This window comes from Podarcis tiliguerta (genome assembly GCF_965153285.1).
Source record: "Podarcis tiliguerta genome assembly, chromosome: 13".
NCBI classification, from domain to species: Eukaryota; Metazoa; Chordata; class Lepidosauria; order Squamata; family Lacertidae; genus Podarcis; species Podarcis tiliguerta.
The window spans coordinates 35,663,590-35,680,639 of NC_139546.1; the positions used below are offsets into that span (position 1 = coordinate 35,663,590).

The following is a 17,050-nucleotide window of genomic DNA, read 5'->3' on the forward strand; positions in this document are numbered from 1 at the left end:
AGGGGACTGATTTGTAAATCCGGGGACTGTCCCTGGGAAACGGGGACATCTGGTAACCTTAGTCCATATAGAATATGGAAGTTCAGCGGGGAAGAGTCCGGGCAAAATCTTGGGCAGGAGTAAGCCAATGTGGTGCCCCCACCCATGTTTCTGGACCACAACTCCCATAATTCCAGAACGCCAGCCATGCTGGCTAGTGCTGATGGAAGCTGTAGTTTCTACAACATTTGGGTGGAAACATGAGTTATGGCTAGAACCTGGCTGAATCTGAAGTTTACTGATTTTTCATGGTTACTTGGAAAGAACACACTGGTGAGTTGAGAGAGCATGTTTTACTGGTTGGCACAGTGAATAAATGCTGGTTGAAAACATGGTGCCAGCTCTTTCATCCCTCAGATCTCTTCTCAAAACACATTTTCCACGAAGCGTTAAAAGCAAGGTTCTGCCTTCAGGTGAAAATAAGTCTACATATCTATCATTGCATTTGGTCCATGTACAGACCACAGTCAACATTTAGCTTGTAACGAGTTTGTTTTCTCATGATCTGGAGGGTAGGACTCAAACCAATGGATTCTCGTTACAAGAAAGGAGATTCCGACTCAACAGGAAGAACTTTCTGACAGTAAGAGCTGTTTGACAGTGGCACGGTCTCCCTCGAGAGGTTGTGGACTCTCCTTCCTTGGAGATTTTTAAGGAGAGGTTGGATGGTCATCTGTCATGGATGCTTTAGGTGAGAAAATCCTGCATTGCAGGGGGTTGGACTAGACGACCCTCGGGGTCTCTTCCAGCTCTACAATTCTATGATTCTATGAACCACCCAGAGGCAGGGACCCTTCCTGCCACTTGGGGTTAATATATATATCAATATATAAAATTAAACATAAACACATGGGTAGACAGAACATACAGAACTCACATCACCTGGAACACATTTATTTGTAATATTTTATGATACTTGCAAACCATTTAGAAATGTTAAGTGGTCTATATATTGTCTAAACACCATGCACTGAGGACTGCCACATAAAAACACGCACAGGTGGCATCTATCAACCTGATCATCTGGGAAGGCAGGGTGACACACAAATAAACACCCACACCTCTGCAAGATGCTTCAAACAAACTATATTTTGCTGAGGGATGCTAAGGCAGGAATGTTAGGCATCAGCTGCTAAATTCAGTACCTTGGCTGCTTCCAGACAACCTGCCTCTTGAGCATTCGTTCTGATTTCTTCGCAGGGAAGTTAGATAACATCGGCTATTTAATAAGCATTCGTCCCGATTTGTTTGTGTGGAGGTTAGATGACATTGTGTCAAATCCAGTGTCATTCCACATTTTCTTGTCACTTTCCTTATTGGGGAGGGGGGGAAGTCTGCTCTTTGGAGGGAGCAGGTTTGCCATACAAGACACCCCAATCAAGTATAATTGCACAGCCTGAATTTGCCAGTAGTATGTGATTGACTCCCACCTGGAAATAGTGAGCGCCTGGAAGTGCCCCTTGTTATTTTTGCTGAAGTGTTTAAAATGTTACAGTACAGGAAAAAAATAATTCAAATGAGAATATGGTCAAAGTACAGTACTCATTTAAGAATATATATTTTCCCTTGTATTGTAAAAGGGAAACGGAATAGTGCTCTTTAAGATAAGGGCAAAAACTGGGCATTGCCTTAGACATTCCCAGTTGAAGCATCTGGGCCAGCCCTACCATTAGGCAGAGTGAAGCAGCCATCTCAGACTTTGGATGCTGGGAAGGTGGAGCAGCAGCAGCAGGCTAACTCCCCAGCCCAGCAATGCCCATCCACCTTCAGCTCTCCTTTCCAGGAACTAGAGCACAGGAAAACCCGAAGCAGCTGAATTTCTTCCAGACACAAAGCTGTTGTTAAAAGTGCAGGAGGCTTGCTAGATTGAGTCTGGGGTGCAGGGAAGGTTGCAAGTGGATGTTTTTATTAGTTGAGCATTGCTCTGTCCTGCAGCTCCCTCTAGTGACCATTGTCTTTAGCTACATTTGGGGGGAAATGAATTTTCCACTGACAATGTCAAAGAGCACACTGTTCTTCAGAGTCCTCGGGGAATGAGGTGCAGAGTGCCTAGAAACAGACTTCCCTGCAAGAAAGGAAAGGCCAAATGCCCAGTGTCACTAGAAACATCAGAAACAAAAGATCCACCTGGATCTAACCTTTTGGGCTTCCCCCAGTCCTGGGATGTGCCCACACCAGGGTGTTAAGGTGTATGTGTTTCACTGTTTCCATTTGAACAATTAAGCAATTATTCTAGCTTTCAGCCTTCCTCTCTCTCCCAACTTATTATTATCCCCCGCCCCCCAAAATTTTATTTGTTGTAAGCAAGACCGATATTTGGCTAACAGCAAATAAACGGTTGCCACCCTTGCTCTTTTTGGAGTAAATATACAAGGGGGACATTTGGGAGACAGGCTTGTGCCAGGGGAGGGGGATGGAGGCGTAAGACAGAAAAGTGAGCCTCTGATTATTCTTTTAAACAGCTCGTACTTTAAATAGGAGCCTCCTACACCAACTCCATCAGTGGAATCCATATTGCAAAAGAATCCCGGATTTGTAGATCTGTGAGTGCACGTGATCAATGTTTACAAGGGCACACGCAAACCAGGTTCCCTAACAGCGCAATCTGAACCCAAGATCCAACAGCACGAGATTTGGCAGGTGTTGGTCTTTCCTCGCTGAGACTTGGCACAGCTGGGGCTTCTCTGGCATAAGTTCCTAAGCTTAGCTCAGCTGGAGATATACCAGCTTAACTCCCTAAACTGGGACACAGCTGGCAGAACTTAAAACTGGTGTGTTCCAGGGAGTGGGGCAAGGATTTGCACCTATTTGAAACACCTTTCAATTCTGGGACAACTTAGCAACCCAGCAAAACTTAGCCAGAGAAAGGATGGTGTAAGAAAAATTCATCCTGAATGGATTTGGAATAGGGGTAATTCAGGCACATAATTTATGTTTTTCTCTATTTAGGATTGCTCTGTTAAGCCAGAACAAGGCTGTGATCCTACCCGTATTCACTGGGGATGGGACCAAGTCCCTCTAAGCTTATGAGGTTTTACTACCCAGAGTGTGATGCTGTGTACCCCTGGGTAGTCTGCACCCAACTCCACTTCAACTGTGTTGTGAATCATAGCCTGATCTTTTCTCCCAAATGTGGAGGGATGATCCCAATGCTCTCTGCTTGAAGCTTTGTTTTGAACATTTGAAGCTCTGTTCAGGTGGAGATCAGCTAAATCACATGGGGTTGCATCAATTTAGACTACCTTCCTGGACAAGATCCGGACATGGAAACTTTGTAGGAATTCTGTAGAAATCTCTGGAGGATTCATCTGGGCAAAAGTGGCTAAAACCCAGGCTGCTACCGAACTGTCACTATTTTGGGCTGAGAGTCAATCACATTTCAGTGAATTCAGGCTGTGTTTCTAAAGAAGACTTGGCACCCTGATGCAACAAATGTGCTTCTCACTGGCACCAGCAAATTGGACCTTTTGTTGCTTCCTGATGACCTGTTCACTGAATATTCTTCCTGATTTACAGTATTTGCACAGAGTTTGCAGGGTGTTAGATGCCATTTACTATTTATAATGTGAAGAGGTCCTGCTGCTCACCTGGCCTCAGATTGGCTGAGTTGCTGCTCCTTGCCAGGAGGTAGAAGGGGAGGAGCGAAGCAGCAGCAAAGTAGGCTCAGTGCAAATGCATCAGCAGAACCAATCTCATACTCCTGCTGCCGCGTTTGCACCAGACCATGCTCCCCGCTGCCTCTCCCCTGCACCTTCCAGCAAACAGGGATCAGGTGAAGGGTGCCACCCCACCATCCGCTTCCCTTCTTACTCCCAGGTCATGATGCTTAGTGAATGCAGCCCAAGTCCCTTTCATCCAGTATGACAACGCAACGTCTCGCCAACCAACACAGAGACAGGAAGGCAAGGCACACTGCGGGTTGGATAAATATCTTTTATATTGAAATGCATAGGTGAGTCCATTAATCTATGGTACTGGCTACAGGGAACCACAAGCTGAAGGGAAGGAGGTGTGCGTGGATTATTCCCAAGCTGCGGGGGTGGGAGGGATGTCAGCAAAGAGAAAAAAGACCGAGGCTGGAAACTGGCGGAAGACTGATGTGCTGGAAGGATCAGGCAAACCAAAGGGGAAAGAGCTCTGGAAATGACTCAGGAGAACAATTCCGGTCCTATTAGCAATCTTACTCATCTTTCATGAGCGCAGCAGTTCTGGATCCCAACATCTTCTGGTCTAACGACAGGCTATCTCTTCCTTAGGTAGGTACAAGGTACTTGTGGTCTAGCTCCCATGCTCGCTCTTAACCCCATGCCCTTGCTGAGTTAGGGATGGGCTGAAGAGGGCTACCCACTTGACGCCCATTTGCCCAAGCCTATAGCCTGCTGGGTGCTTGATAAAAACCCTCTGCCAGAGAAGGAGGAATGAGGTCGGCATAGAATGGGCAGGCATGAGGTGACAGAGGCCAAATCTAGCTTCCACCAATTTCAAAGTGAGAGGAGACAGGTAAGTAATCTGTTGGCCCAGATTCACCAGAATCTGCAGCCTGATGCATGAAGGGAAGAGAATGGCCTTGAAATTTTTCGCTCGGCTCATCCACATGACCTGCCAGCAGAATATAATTATTTCTCCGCCCATCAATCAGTCGCCGACTAAGACCAGTTTTTGTAACTTTTGGCACAGCAGAGACACCCCAGGATCATCTTACACGCACCCATTTAACACGGCGAACCCTCGCTCTTACGGAAATCGCCAGCATTGGGCAAATCAGGACAAAGACCAGTTCTCGATGGGCTTCCCTCATGAGGTAAAAACAAATACCAGTCTTTTGCCACATAATGAAAAATATTCACAACACAAGCTTGACAGGGTGTCTTTCCCACATCAAAAAGCAACAGGGTATTCTTGATAAATGAAATGATCTGTTGAGTCCCAGAGAACTGGGGGGGGGGGGTGCGGGGGGGAGAGAAGGTGCCATCTTCAGTTTACCACACACCTCGAGTTTTAAAGCTGGAAAGAGGCTGCCAGGTGTTAACTTGGGAGAGCAGATGTAGAGGGTTGGCGGTGTCCACTGAGCAGGATGGAAACGTGGAAGATAGGTATCAATAAATAAATATACTATAATGTTCATGTAATATAGTCCATGCACCAGAGAAAGAGAGAGAGAAAGAAAAGGAACGAAAGAAAAGTCGCATTTGGACATGCTGTGTGTTACTATAAAGGAGGGCGATATTTTCTCCTCGGAGTCTAGTGTGCCACCTCTGTTGCTGTCATCGCTTCCTTCCCAAAGTCTGGTTTTCAACAGCTGAGTGGGTGATGCAAGCAGCCATGTTGAAGGAAGCAAGGCAAAGGTGTCAGTGCTGGGGGCCGGGGGCCGGGGGCGATGGGGGACGGAGCCATCGGGGCTCAACAAGGGCAGGACTGTGTCACAAAGAGTGAGGTGGGTAGGGGTGTAGAGGAAGGGCCAGTTTGGGGTTCTACACTCTTTTTGTGCAGGCAGGCATCCTAGCTATGCGTGAAATCGAAGGGCTCCAACTAGTTTGGGTAAGATCTATCGAGTTCAAGGTTACATCGTCACACTGTAGCAGGTAAGGAAAGCACCACGGAGACGAAATTTAGGACTAGGATCTGGGAACAGGGCAAGGGATGAAGACCAGAAGGGTTTTCGGAAATTATCTGAGCAGTCAATCAGCAGGGGAGGCAGGGAGAGAGAGGAAAGGAAGGTGTTGCTTCCTGACATTTCCCCAAATTTAAAAATTACTTCCAGGGCAAACAGATACTCAGGATCATTTAAACGTAGATTAGGCATCCCTTCATATTTTAAGCCTGTACGAAGGGACTGAGGAAGCTGCCATATACTGAGTCAGACCACTGGGCCAATCTAGTTTTGTCCTGTCTGCACTGATTGGTGGTGGCTCTCCTTAGGGGTTTCCCAGCCCTAGAGAAGCTAGAAATTGAACCCATGGCCTTCGCTCTACCACTCAGCCATGGCCCTGTGAAGGAAAGGCTCATGATCAGGAGAGACAGCAATGAAAGGGTGGGCTCTCCTCCCCCAGCCCCCACCTTAGTGCAGAGCAACACATGGAATAATAATTCACAGGCTGCTATTTTGGTCAGTGATCACATGCTCACCTTATGGTTGCTTCTTCGATTCCAGAGTATAATTATGCCCACTGCATTCCCCTTATCCATTAGAGAAACCAAACTCATCAAAGAAAAATTTGCAAGGGCCGAATAAATAAACAATCGCATGGCCTTTTGTAAGGGATGGAAAAATACACGTTGAGCTAAGGAGTTCCACGACTGCTTCCTGTTTGGACCTCTGTTTTTGCAACACACCTTCATTTCACTGCCTACTCAACCCATTTGCCAGAACTTTGCAGTCATGTGGCCAACCTGGATTTAGGGCAGAGGGCATGTCTTCTGGGCAGATTTCAGCCACAATTTCCATCGTTTTGTCACAAAGTGCGTGCAGTCCTGTCCCTTGCCCTCTTGCCTGCTTAGGCCATCCCATGTTTTGGCCAATTTGGAGGAATTTCTGATGGTGTGAAAGCTATCCACTGCTCTGATTATAGGGGGGAAACCTTGCAAACACAGTACTGAAAGGGCCATTTTTACAGAAACACCTGGCACAGTTTTCTCTCTTTGTGCCAACGCAAACTCCGTTTAATTGGGGGATGCTCAAAAAAAGATTAGCCTTGACCTAGGGAATATTCCTATTTTATTGGGGCGGTGGAGTTTAAAAATCCCTCTATAGATATATGTCTGCTTTCTTAACCTCACTGATCTGGGTTTTACCTAGTGGAGGTAAGGAAGGAGGGAAGCAACTCACTGGAGACAATTAACAACAAAAAAGTGTTTTCTAGGGGAGGCAGGGGTGATAAGGTCAAGCATAGGGTTTATAGGGCTGAGCTCTGAGCAGGAGTCATGCTCCCGGGAGCAGAATTCTAAGGGCTTGAATTGGGGTTCTTAGGGTCAAGGGTCATCCAGGAGACACTCTCACACCAGGGAGGTTGGGGAAGGGATCATCCCGGTCGGAGAGAGGGGCATGCTGGTCGGAGAGAGGGGCATGCTGGTCGGAGAGAGGGGCAGGGCTGTCGGGGAGAGGCTCCCCTGCCGCAACGTGGACGGGTGCACAAACTCAGGGTTGATGTAGGTGAACCCCTGGAACTCGCTCTGATCAATGCTTGCGAGGACCAGCTGGTCTGGGGGTGTCAGCGCTGGAGGTGCCCGTGTGAAAAACTTGTCAAAGTTTTCGCCGCTTCGGCCGCACTGGATGGGGGGGATGGGGGCAGAGAGAAAGAAAAGGGGAATAGGAGGGATGAGGGGGACAAGGAAAATGGAAAGAGAAAGGGAACAAGAATTATCTCTGTTGGTTTCTTTAACACAACCCCTCCCTCTCCATATTTTAATCTTTCTTGAACTTGCTACGTCTTCAAAGGCGTTCCTTCATAACGTTTCCAGAATTAAAAACCAAACACAACCTCTGAATTTTTAACCTTGAAAAAACCCCACCGCTCTGTTAGCCTTCTGAGTTTTGTTTGACATTTCTTTCCATCTCAGGGAGACGGAGGAATGGAAAGGAGTTTGAAATGGATCTGCGGGTATGACTAACATTGGATACAGCCCTGAATCTTGATCACCGTTTTATTTCCTCCTGGTGCATGTCATTATATTGTGTTGTGTGAAGGTCTCTGCATGCTGCAGCTCATATATCTTGAGTTGGTGTCTGTGGGTGTTTACAGATATTAATAGATATGAAACGCAGTATTGTGTAGTAGTTTAAGAGTGTTGGAATGAGTCTGGGAAAACTCAGGTTTGAATCCTCATTTTGCCATGAAGGTGACCTCGGCCAGTCACACACTCTCAGGCTGACCTACCTCACCAGGTTGCTGTGAGGATAAAATGGGAGGGGGCACAATGTACACTGCCTTGACTCCTTGGAGGAAGGCATACAGAAAGTAAATATACTAATAAAGTGATCTATGCACGTTGCAATGAATGTGTGAAGAGGTTCCGATTTGTAGATATGCAAAGTTCTGCCTGAGTAATGTACAGCAATGCATGTATTCTTAATGGAGGTATGTGACACTGTGCTTGAGCCACAGGTCCGTAGGACAACCTGAGTGTGCCCATCCACATGCACAAATACAGGTGTGTGCCTATTCACACCTGGCGGCAGGCGTCTGCACAGCTGGATGTGGCTGAGCTCATTTGGGGACCCAAAGCTACTCACTGGGCGGGGGATGAACGGCGGGGGGATTTCCAGCTGCTCCAGCCTCTCCCAGTCCATCCAGCGGAAAAAGCCGTGCTCCCGGATATCCCGTTCCCCTTCTGGTCCTGAGCCCAGGCGCTTCAGTGGATGCTTGGTCAAGAACTGGGGAAAGAGAAAGAGATTTGCTAGGAACACCCTCCTCTTCTAAGGGGTGCGGACCACAGTCCGAGATTGCCTATTACAGGATGGAAATTGGACATTCTATCAAGAAAGGCATGTCTCCCAATCTGCATGTACCAAGACAGGGAAGCGAGGTGAGAGCAGTGCCGGATTTACGTTCAGTGGTACCTCTGGTTGCGAACGGGATCTGTTCCGGAGGTCCAGCCGCATCCCGAGGAATTCGCAAGCGGATTAGCACTTATGCGCATGCGCACGCGGCGAAACCCAAAAAAATACTTCCAGGTTTGCCATGTTCGCATCCTGAAGTTTACGTATCCAGAGGGATATACTAATAAACTGATCTATGTACGTATCCAGAGGGATACGTAAGCAGAGGTACAACTGTATAAGCTAAACAAGCTATAGCTTAGGGCCTCACTCTCTTGGGGGCCCCCCAAAAAAAATAAAGGGGAAAAAACTGGATGTACATTTCCAAAATATAAGACTACTTTGATATCAATTACTTTGATATATAACAATTACTTTGATAAAATACGTATTTTGTTATGTGCAAATGGCTTTAGATACCTATTAGGTCCATAAATTACCATATAGCATATATTCAACACAAAAAATAATGGCAATTCGTTGTTGACAAAGGACAGCTGGACATATAAAGGGCCCCATTACCTTCAATAGCTTAGGGCATCATCAAACCTAAATTCAGCCCTGGGTGAGAAGGAGAAGCGTTTAACCCTTTACAACCCTGCTGATTCTCCCCTGTGGATCCCTGCTCCTCCATTATTGCTGTCCATTAAAAATGTCCAGCGGCAGAAAAATCAGCTTGTGAATTCAGAGTTAAGCACTTCCCACCTTTCGGCCAATTGTTCCCTGAAAGTCCTTCTATTCTCAAGGAGAGTCACCCATTGTTTCCCTCACAACCACCTGGTTTCAACCTTCAGGGCAGCCAAAAGCAAATGTGGCGCGAAGCCTTTCTCCTCTTTGATGTGCCAGGACTCACCCCTTTGCAGATGGAGACAGCCTCACGTGAAAGAGATTTGGGATAGGACACCGTGTGCTCCATGATCGACTGGAAGAGTTCGTCCTCATCCTCTCCATCAAATGGTGGCTGTGGACCAGAAGCTAGTGTGAGAACTATGGCAGGTGGAATATTTAGACTAAGGAATTAATGCCTTGAGGTCTCTTGGCAACAGCCACAAACCATCCCATGATACCACAAATGTATCCCTTGACCTGGACTGGATCATGGAAAAAACCCACCTCAACATACTTACCTGCCCAGCTAACATTTCATACAGAAGGACACCAAATGACCACCAGTCCACTGACTTCCCGTATGGCTGATAGGCAATAATCTAAGATGGGTAGAAATGGGAGGTTAGGTCCTTTAAATCTGCAGACCTTTTTCATTCCACTTTTTTTACCCAAACAGGTCCAACAAAGCAGCTTACGAAAATAAACTCTAAAACCATAAGCAACATAGTAAATAACAACCAATAACAGAAATCCAAACCATATAAACCAAGAAGTTCCAATAGAAGCAACAAACACGATTCAATTGGTCCCAAATGTCCTTAGAAATTAAGTTCCCTTTGCTCAATATCTGAAAAACTATTAGAGAAGTAGCAAAGCGAGCCTCTCTGGGGAGTAACCTCGTCTATAAGTCACCAAGGCATGCATTGGAGAGCTAAGAGCCAAGATTCCTGGCAACAGGGTGAATTGGAAAAGCAGATTCATTCACTCAACAACCTGCTTCGTCCCGAATGCTCTGAGGGTCAAATGGATTATGAAAGGGACACAACGAATTAGGGCAGGGGAGGAAGTCAACTATTCCACTCACAACTCCACACATTTAACTGTAAAATTAGACCCCAGGCACAGGAATATACAATAATGGGTGTGCCTGTCACATACAGTTGTTTTGGATCCGAGCATAAGAGGTAGGAATTTGAAACCAGGGCTCTGGAGTTTTTAGAAGGCAACAAGTCTAACCTATAAGGTTAAATTCCTGGGGAGAGTTTAGCTTAGAGCAGAAGGAACCTGACGTTTCTTTGGAAGGGTGGTGAGTTGTGTGATTGGGGACGGGAGACTTAGGAGCATTCTGTACCTCTGGAGCGATGTAGTCCGGTGTTCCACAAAAGGTCCGTGTGGTGATGCCAGGAAAAATGTTTTCTTTACACATTCCAAAATCGGTAATCTTAATGTGACCATCAGCATCCAACATTACATTGTCCAGTTTCAGATCCCTGGGCAGGAGAGACAAAGCAAGCAATAGGAGTGCCCAGCAGAGGGTGCCAAATTACAGCTAGGAAATACGTCCTCCAAGTAAGGAAGGGATGGGCAGATTCATCAGTTTCAGCTTCTCCCAGTTTCTCACTTTTCCAGTTTGAAATTCAGTCTTCCACATCAATTTGTGATTTTTTGTTTTGTGAAAATTCACCAGCAGTCTAGTATGATTTTTTTTCTTGATGTGCACATTTCTGCAAAGCAATTTCCCCTAATATAATGCATTTTTGTAAGTTATTTTCATGTGTACATCTGCATCTTTGTGCATACTTTATCTTAGGATATGCATCTTTGTGCACATTACTTGGCTGGAGAACATTAGGAAAAGCCTGCATTTCAACCACTGGCTATGTTTCAGTTATGGAAAGTGCAAATAAGGCATGTTCACCTTTAAATGCAAACTGAATTCCTCCCCCATTCCTAGTTCCAAGAGGACAGTCCAGAATGAAAGATGATTTGCCTATTAGAGTATCTCTTTTTTAAAATAATAATAATTTTTTTCTGTTTTACGAATTCAAATAAACATTTTACATACCGTATTTTTCACCCCATAGGACGCACTTTCCCCCCTCCAAAAATGAAGGGGAAATGTGTGTGCGTCCTATGGGGCGAATGCAGGCTTTTGCTGAAGCCTGGAGAGCGAGAGGGGTCAGTGCGCACCGACCCCTCTCGCTCTCCAGGCTTCGCACAGATCTCCGTAAGCCATGGGAGCCCGCGCAGGGCTCCCGCGGCTTATGGAGAGTTGCCTGCATGCCAAAGGCTCAGTGCGCCCAGCCTTCGGCATGCAGGCAACTCTCCGCAAGCCATGGTTCCATGGTTCATTTTGCATATCTTATATCCCTGCATTTTTTACAATAACTATTCAAATTGGATTTCCACTGTTACATCCATCAAAACTTATTTACTCTCTTGAATTTATCGTAATGCTGCCAGCATTTTTTGCCTATTAGAATCTTGATAGTGGAAGGAAGGAAGGAAGGAGGCAGTCCTGTAGAGATTTGGAGGGGGGGGGGCAGAGGGGAAGTAGAGATGGAGCCAGAACCCCTGGATTCTCGGGGGTGGGTGGGTGGGGTTTTGCAGTCGAGTCTGGGACCTCTATAGAGAACAGAATAGACTCACCTGTAAATAATTCCTTTGTTATGCAAAAAGAACAGGCCAATTGCAATTTCTGCAGCATAAAACCTGTAACAGAGAAGGGGGAAAGGGTGAGGAGGGTTAAGGCAGTGAGAGGGAGGAAGGGAGAGAGATAACACGGCAAGGATTTCATTAGCAGTGGCACTGAAGTCATCATGGTGGCTCTGATGGCCACTTTTCACATGATGTTTGAAAAATACAAGCAGCCACACTCACTAGCCATGCCATTCCAGTACCATACAGCTCCTCCACACAGAACTTACCACCTCCCCCACCTTTGTAATGATACGCATATCAGAAATGTAATATGTTAATTTATGCATGATCACAAGAGAGCTTTTTATTCTGCGTACAAGTGGCTGGAAGTTACTGTGCGTAGACCTGCTTCCCGCTGCATCAAGTTAGGATTAAAGCATATTCCACGTACAGGTACCAACCTTTACATGTTACCAGGGACGTGGGTTGGCAGGCACACAGGTTAGTATTCATTCTTGTGAATTTAAAGGTTTTCTGTTATCTATATGGCACCAGCAACATGCACGGTGCTGTACAGAGCAGTAAGAAGGCAGGTCCCCGTGCCGAAGAACTTACAATCTGTAATCAGACCCAGTGCAGGCAATAGAGGGGCGATGCAGGCAAGGATAAATAGGAAGAACAATGCATGCATGCATGCATGCATGTATGTGGGGAGACAGTGCAGAGTGTGGTGGTTGGAGCAAATATGGGGAACCTCCAGCCCACAAGCCTAATTAGGTCCAGCAGTGATCCTAATTTTACCAGAGAGCCCATTTTCTCCAGCTGCACACACCAGCCCTACACTTCTGTTGGCTTTGTTTTAGAAGGAGATAGGAACACAGGAAGATGCCTTCTATCATCTCAAATCAATGGTCCGCCTAGCACAGTGTTGTCCACCTAGCAGTGGCTCTCCATCGTTTAATGCAGGAGTCCTTTAACATGGGACCTTCTGCATGCAAGGCAGAGCTAAGATAAGGTTAGAGGTGTGAAGTGGTCCCAGAAATGCATACAGGAGAATGGCCACTCCACACCCCAACATGGCGCGCCAGGAACAAGAGGGCTGCTACACACATCGTACATCTAAAGCACATGACTTCCCTCAAAGGATCATGGGAACTATCGCTTGTTAAGGGTGCTGGCAATCGTAACTCTCTAAGGGGGTAAACTACAATGTGCTTTAAATGAATGATGTGCAGGCAGCCTAAGACTTTGGCTTTTCAGACAAAAGGGATCCTATCTCCAGTATAGCTGCCTGCCTTGTCATTCTCACATTCCATCTGAATGTCATTTTAAGACAGGGGAGTCTCTTGCAAAAACTGGTAGCCCAAGCTTACTTCCCATGGTTCTTCTCAGCGGCTTGGACAGAGGGTGGGTGAGTGGGTGTTTTAAACTCCTTCTCAATTATGTTTCTTTTTAGAGCAAGTGGACGCTTGTTGATTTCACATTCAGGTCACTCAATTACACAACTTCACTGGAGTGTAATAATTTCCCATGAAACTGAGCTCTGGCATACGTAAGCATGCAGAATGAAGCGGTAGAATCCCGAGGCCATAGAGCAGACTGTACCACTTCAGACTGCTGTGAGAGGGTGGTGTGTGTGTGTGCCACATTTTTGAACACTCGTCCAGGTAAAAACTCTCCACAAGGAGAAATCTAGTACATCAGGGAGAAAAATTCTTGGCCAGCTAACTCCCTGCCATGCTCATTTGCAAGTGCAGGAAGTGGGTCTCTTTGCTTTCCTTACATAGAAAGGTATTTAAATGTGAGGTCTCACCCACAGTCTGAAGTGGTACAGACCACTCTACAACCTCAGAACTCTATTAATTACTTCACTCCCACTTCATTCTGCAGCGTATGTGCAGCACTCCTGATTCACCTGACACGGAGGTGGATCTTCAAACACATGGCTCTTAGGACCAAAGTACACACTTCACCAGGAATCCTCCATTGAACTCTAGACATTTTATTTTATGCTCTTACTAAGTGGATTCGCAGGGGGACTGCATGCACCATGTTGGAATGTTTTCAGCCACAGAGCAAACAGCAAGTGTGCATGTGTTCGGGCGACAGGGGATTTAGATCAGGAAAACAGCACAGTTAAAGGTAAAGGGACCCCTGACCATTAGGTCCAGTCACAGACGACTCTGCGGTTGCGGCGCTCATCTCGCTTTACTGGCCGAGGAAGCTGGCGTACAGCTTCCGGGTCATGTGGCCAGCATGACAAAGCCACTTCTGGCGAACCAGAGCAGCGCACGGAAACGGCGTTTACCTTCCTGCCGGAACGGTACCTATTTATCTACTTGCACTTTGACGTGCTTTCAAACTGCTAGGTTGGCAGGAGCAGGGACTGATCAACGGGAGCTCACCCTGTCGCAGGGATTTGAACCGCCGACCTTCCGATCAGGAAGCCCTAGGCTTAGAGTACAGGAGGTGTAAGCTTTAACACCTACACCCCCAAGCTATTTCCCTGATCCAGCGAGCACCCCATAACAGCCTTTAGTTACACAAAGGATTTAGACAACGGTCATGTGTAGTTTGTCTCTTAAACAGTGTTAAAACTATGTTCAAGAGATTTTGATGATATGACATATAAGATCCCTGTTGAGAGAATGCCAAAAGTAGGTAGTAAACATGGGTGAAGGGCGTACAATAGAATATTCATAAGAATACTTACTAGGCTTCTGGCAACAGGAGGAGAAGCAGAGACAATGACATGATTTTTCTTTGTATGAAAGTCATTGTGTTCATTTAATGAATACTATTGCAAAATCAATAAAAATATTGGGGAGGGGGGCAGTGCAGGTTCCAGGATTTGGGGAATCCCTAAATTAAGCATCTTCAGTGGGTCCCCTTGAACTGAAAGAGGGTGACACTTGGGACTGTGGGCCCATCTGCCAAACACGAGGCCTTTGCAAATACCCAACCTCACCACCCTTTGAAGCCAACCCTGGTCTTAAGATATGTAAGAAAAGCTGTTCTCAGGTGTCATCATGTTTTGGACTGGAGTGACTATGCAAGTAAAGACAGGCAGGCAGAGGGTACTTCTGGACAAGGACAATTTAGCAACGCGCACTCAACGCTGTCCTGCTTGAAGCCGGAAGTGGAATAGCAGCTCTCCTTACAAACCTCTGGCATTCTGTAGCCAACTGGGCAGTCCCTTGTCCACCCGTTGCAAATGTTGGAAGGCAATTTTCATTGGGATCATTATGTAGGAAGAAAAGGTTAAAGACTCCTTCTCCACCACTCCCCTCCCAGTAATGGTAGTGTCCGTCCCCCCCTTCTGCAATTTAGGGAGGAGAAAAAAAGATATAGAAAGCCAAAGCTATTTGGAAATGCAAGGAATGGAGTGGCAGAGCTGATTCTTAGAGAGGGGAGACAAATGATTGAGAAGGAAATGGCTGGAGGACATCCCAGGAAACAGCTAGAGCAATCTAGCAGGATGGAATACAGCAGGGGAAATTGTGCACCGAGTTTTCTACAAAAAAGGGTTGGGTTTTACGAGCCCCCCAGGAGGAAAAATGTGGGGAAACTTGAGAGGGGGGGTGTTTAGTTAATGATACTGTACAAATGCCCTGTCAGAACTGAGTGAAGAAGCAAAGCTGTTCCAGTGTGAGAGCAGCTAGAGAGAGAGAGAGAAACCCATTCTCAATTGAGTTCCCCAAGAGACTCACGTACATAGCATGAGGTTCCTTGAATTTCCCAACCTGCTGGATATGATACATCAGGTCTCCTCCATTGACATACTCCATGACAAAATAGAGCCGGTCCTTGAAGGGAAAAAACCAGGATGTGTGTCCATTATTGCCACAGGCAGATAAAGTGAAAGATCCAGATACCACAGGATGCCCCCCTTCGCTCTCTGCAATGCTTAGTCAGTTAAATCAATTAAGACAGGGATTCCCAAACTTTCCCCCTCATGGGCCACTTGAAAATTGCTAAGGGTCTTGATGGACCTCTTAATTATTTTTCTTGCCTCTAGTAGCAATTGTAATGCACTGTGCCAGATGCTATATAATTCGAAATTGTATTTTTATTGCTTCTTCCCATCCCACCCCCCTTTATTGTATTACTGTTTGGGAATTCCACAGAATTCATATTGTGTGTGTTCCTCACGGACAGACACCTGAATAAAGCACAGTGAACCATTTGGGAACCCCTAAATTAAGATACATTTTGATTGAATGCGACTCAATTAATTGGACAGCAACCTTTCGAAACTTATTTTAACCACTAGTTCTAAAAAGATATAGCTGCCATCTTATAATAAGACATTCCCTCCTGCGCAAGAGTGTTGAGGGGAAATGCCTCTTCCGAGATGTTGCTGTGTCGTATGCATTCATGCATTTTCCCCTGCATGCAAATTTAAGTGGAGGCAATGAATTACTTAATCAACAAAACAGCATACAGTTAAATAGCTACGGTTTCTTTAACCAAGTAAATAACCACACGCAATTACTGCGGTTTGGAAGGTAGAGTGCAGCTGGGTTAGGAAATGCGGACGCTCCCCCATGGCCAAAACTCTCTTTTCCACCATAGTACATTCAACGTCGTCATCTTGGATGATCACGTCTTTCTTGAGGATCTTGATGGCAAACAGCTCGTCCGTTCCACGGCGCTCCGCCAGCATCACCTGTGGGGAGAGAACCCCAAAAGTTTGGGTCTTGCCCACACCTACCCAAAGGAAACCCATGACAACCTGGGCTCCTCTAACCCTTCAGGGAACACACACACTCCAACTCTTACACAGAACTTACTTCCCACGTAAGGACAGTAGTGTTTGGTGTTTTTTTACTGAATTCAAGGTGGTATGATAAAAACATTGTTTTCCTATGAACAGAGACAGTAGGTGGTGCTAAATGAAACAGCACACAAACACCCCTAACACAAATTGAAAGCCCCATTGGCAGGTGTTGAATTTTTGTAGGGAACATTCTAGGATGTTTCATAGGGGAAAAATTGCCAAATGATTTATGGAAGGGACGTTTCCAATGGGCAGTGGGATGCAGTTTAGTTATTCCCTCCCCACCCCCCCTTAAACTTCTTTCAACATTTTTGCAAAGTGCTCTTTTGCACCTGGAAGCTTCCATTTACTTATTTGTCCTTTTCCTGAAATACATTACATTTTGCCTTTCTACTTTAAAAAAAAAAAACAAAAAAAACCCCCACAACAACCAACCAATATAACTT

The 17,050-nt window shown here is 46.0% G+C and overlaps 1 protein-coding gene across 1 annotated transcript in view; it reads right to left on the reverse strand.

Moving 5' to 3' along the window:
- Positions 1-3,958: 3,958 nt before the first annotated feature.
- PRKCG (protein kinase C gamma) overlaps positions 3,959-17,050 on the reverse strand; it is a 48,149-nt gene continuing 35,057 nt past the window's right edge. Inside the window, exons 11-18 of the mRNA XM_083411593.1 lie at positions 16,320-16,493; positions 15,539-15,630; positions 11,834-11,896; positions 10,536-10,674; positions 9,703-9,783; positions 9,429-9,536; positions 8,270-8,410; positions 3,959-7,305 (exon numbers count right to left, since the gene is read on the reverse strand). Of these exons, the coding sequence (XP_083267719.1) occupies positions 7,033-7,305; positions 8,270-8,410; positions 9,429-9,536; positions 9,703-9,783; positions 10,536-10,674; positions 11,834-11,896; positions 15,539-15,630; positions 16,320-16,493 (1,071 nt within the window). The 3' untranslated portion in view covers positions 3,959-7,032. The remainder of the gene's footprint in view (positions 7,306-8,269; positions 8,411-9,428; positions 9,537-9,702; positions 9,784-10,535; positions 10,675-11,833; positions 11,897-15,538; positions 15,631-16,319; positions 16,494-17,050) is intronic.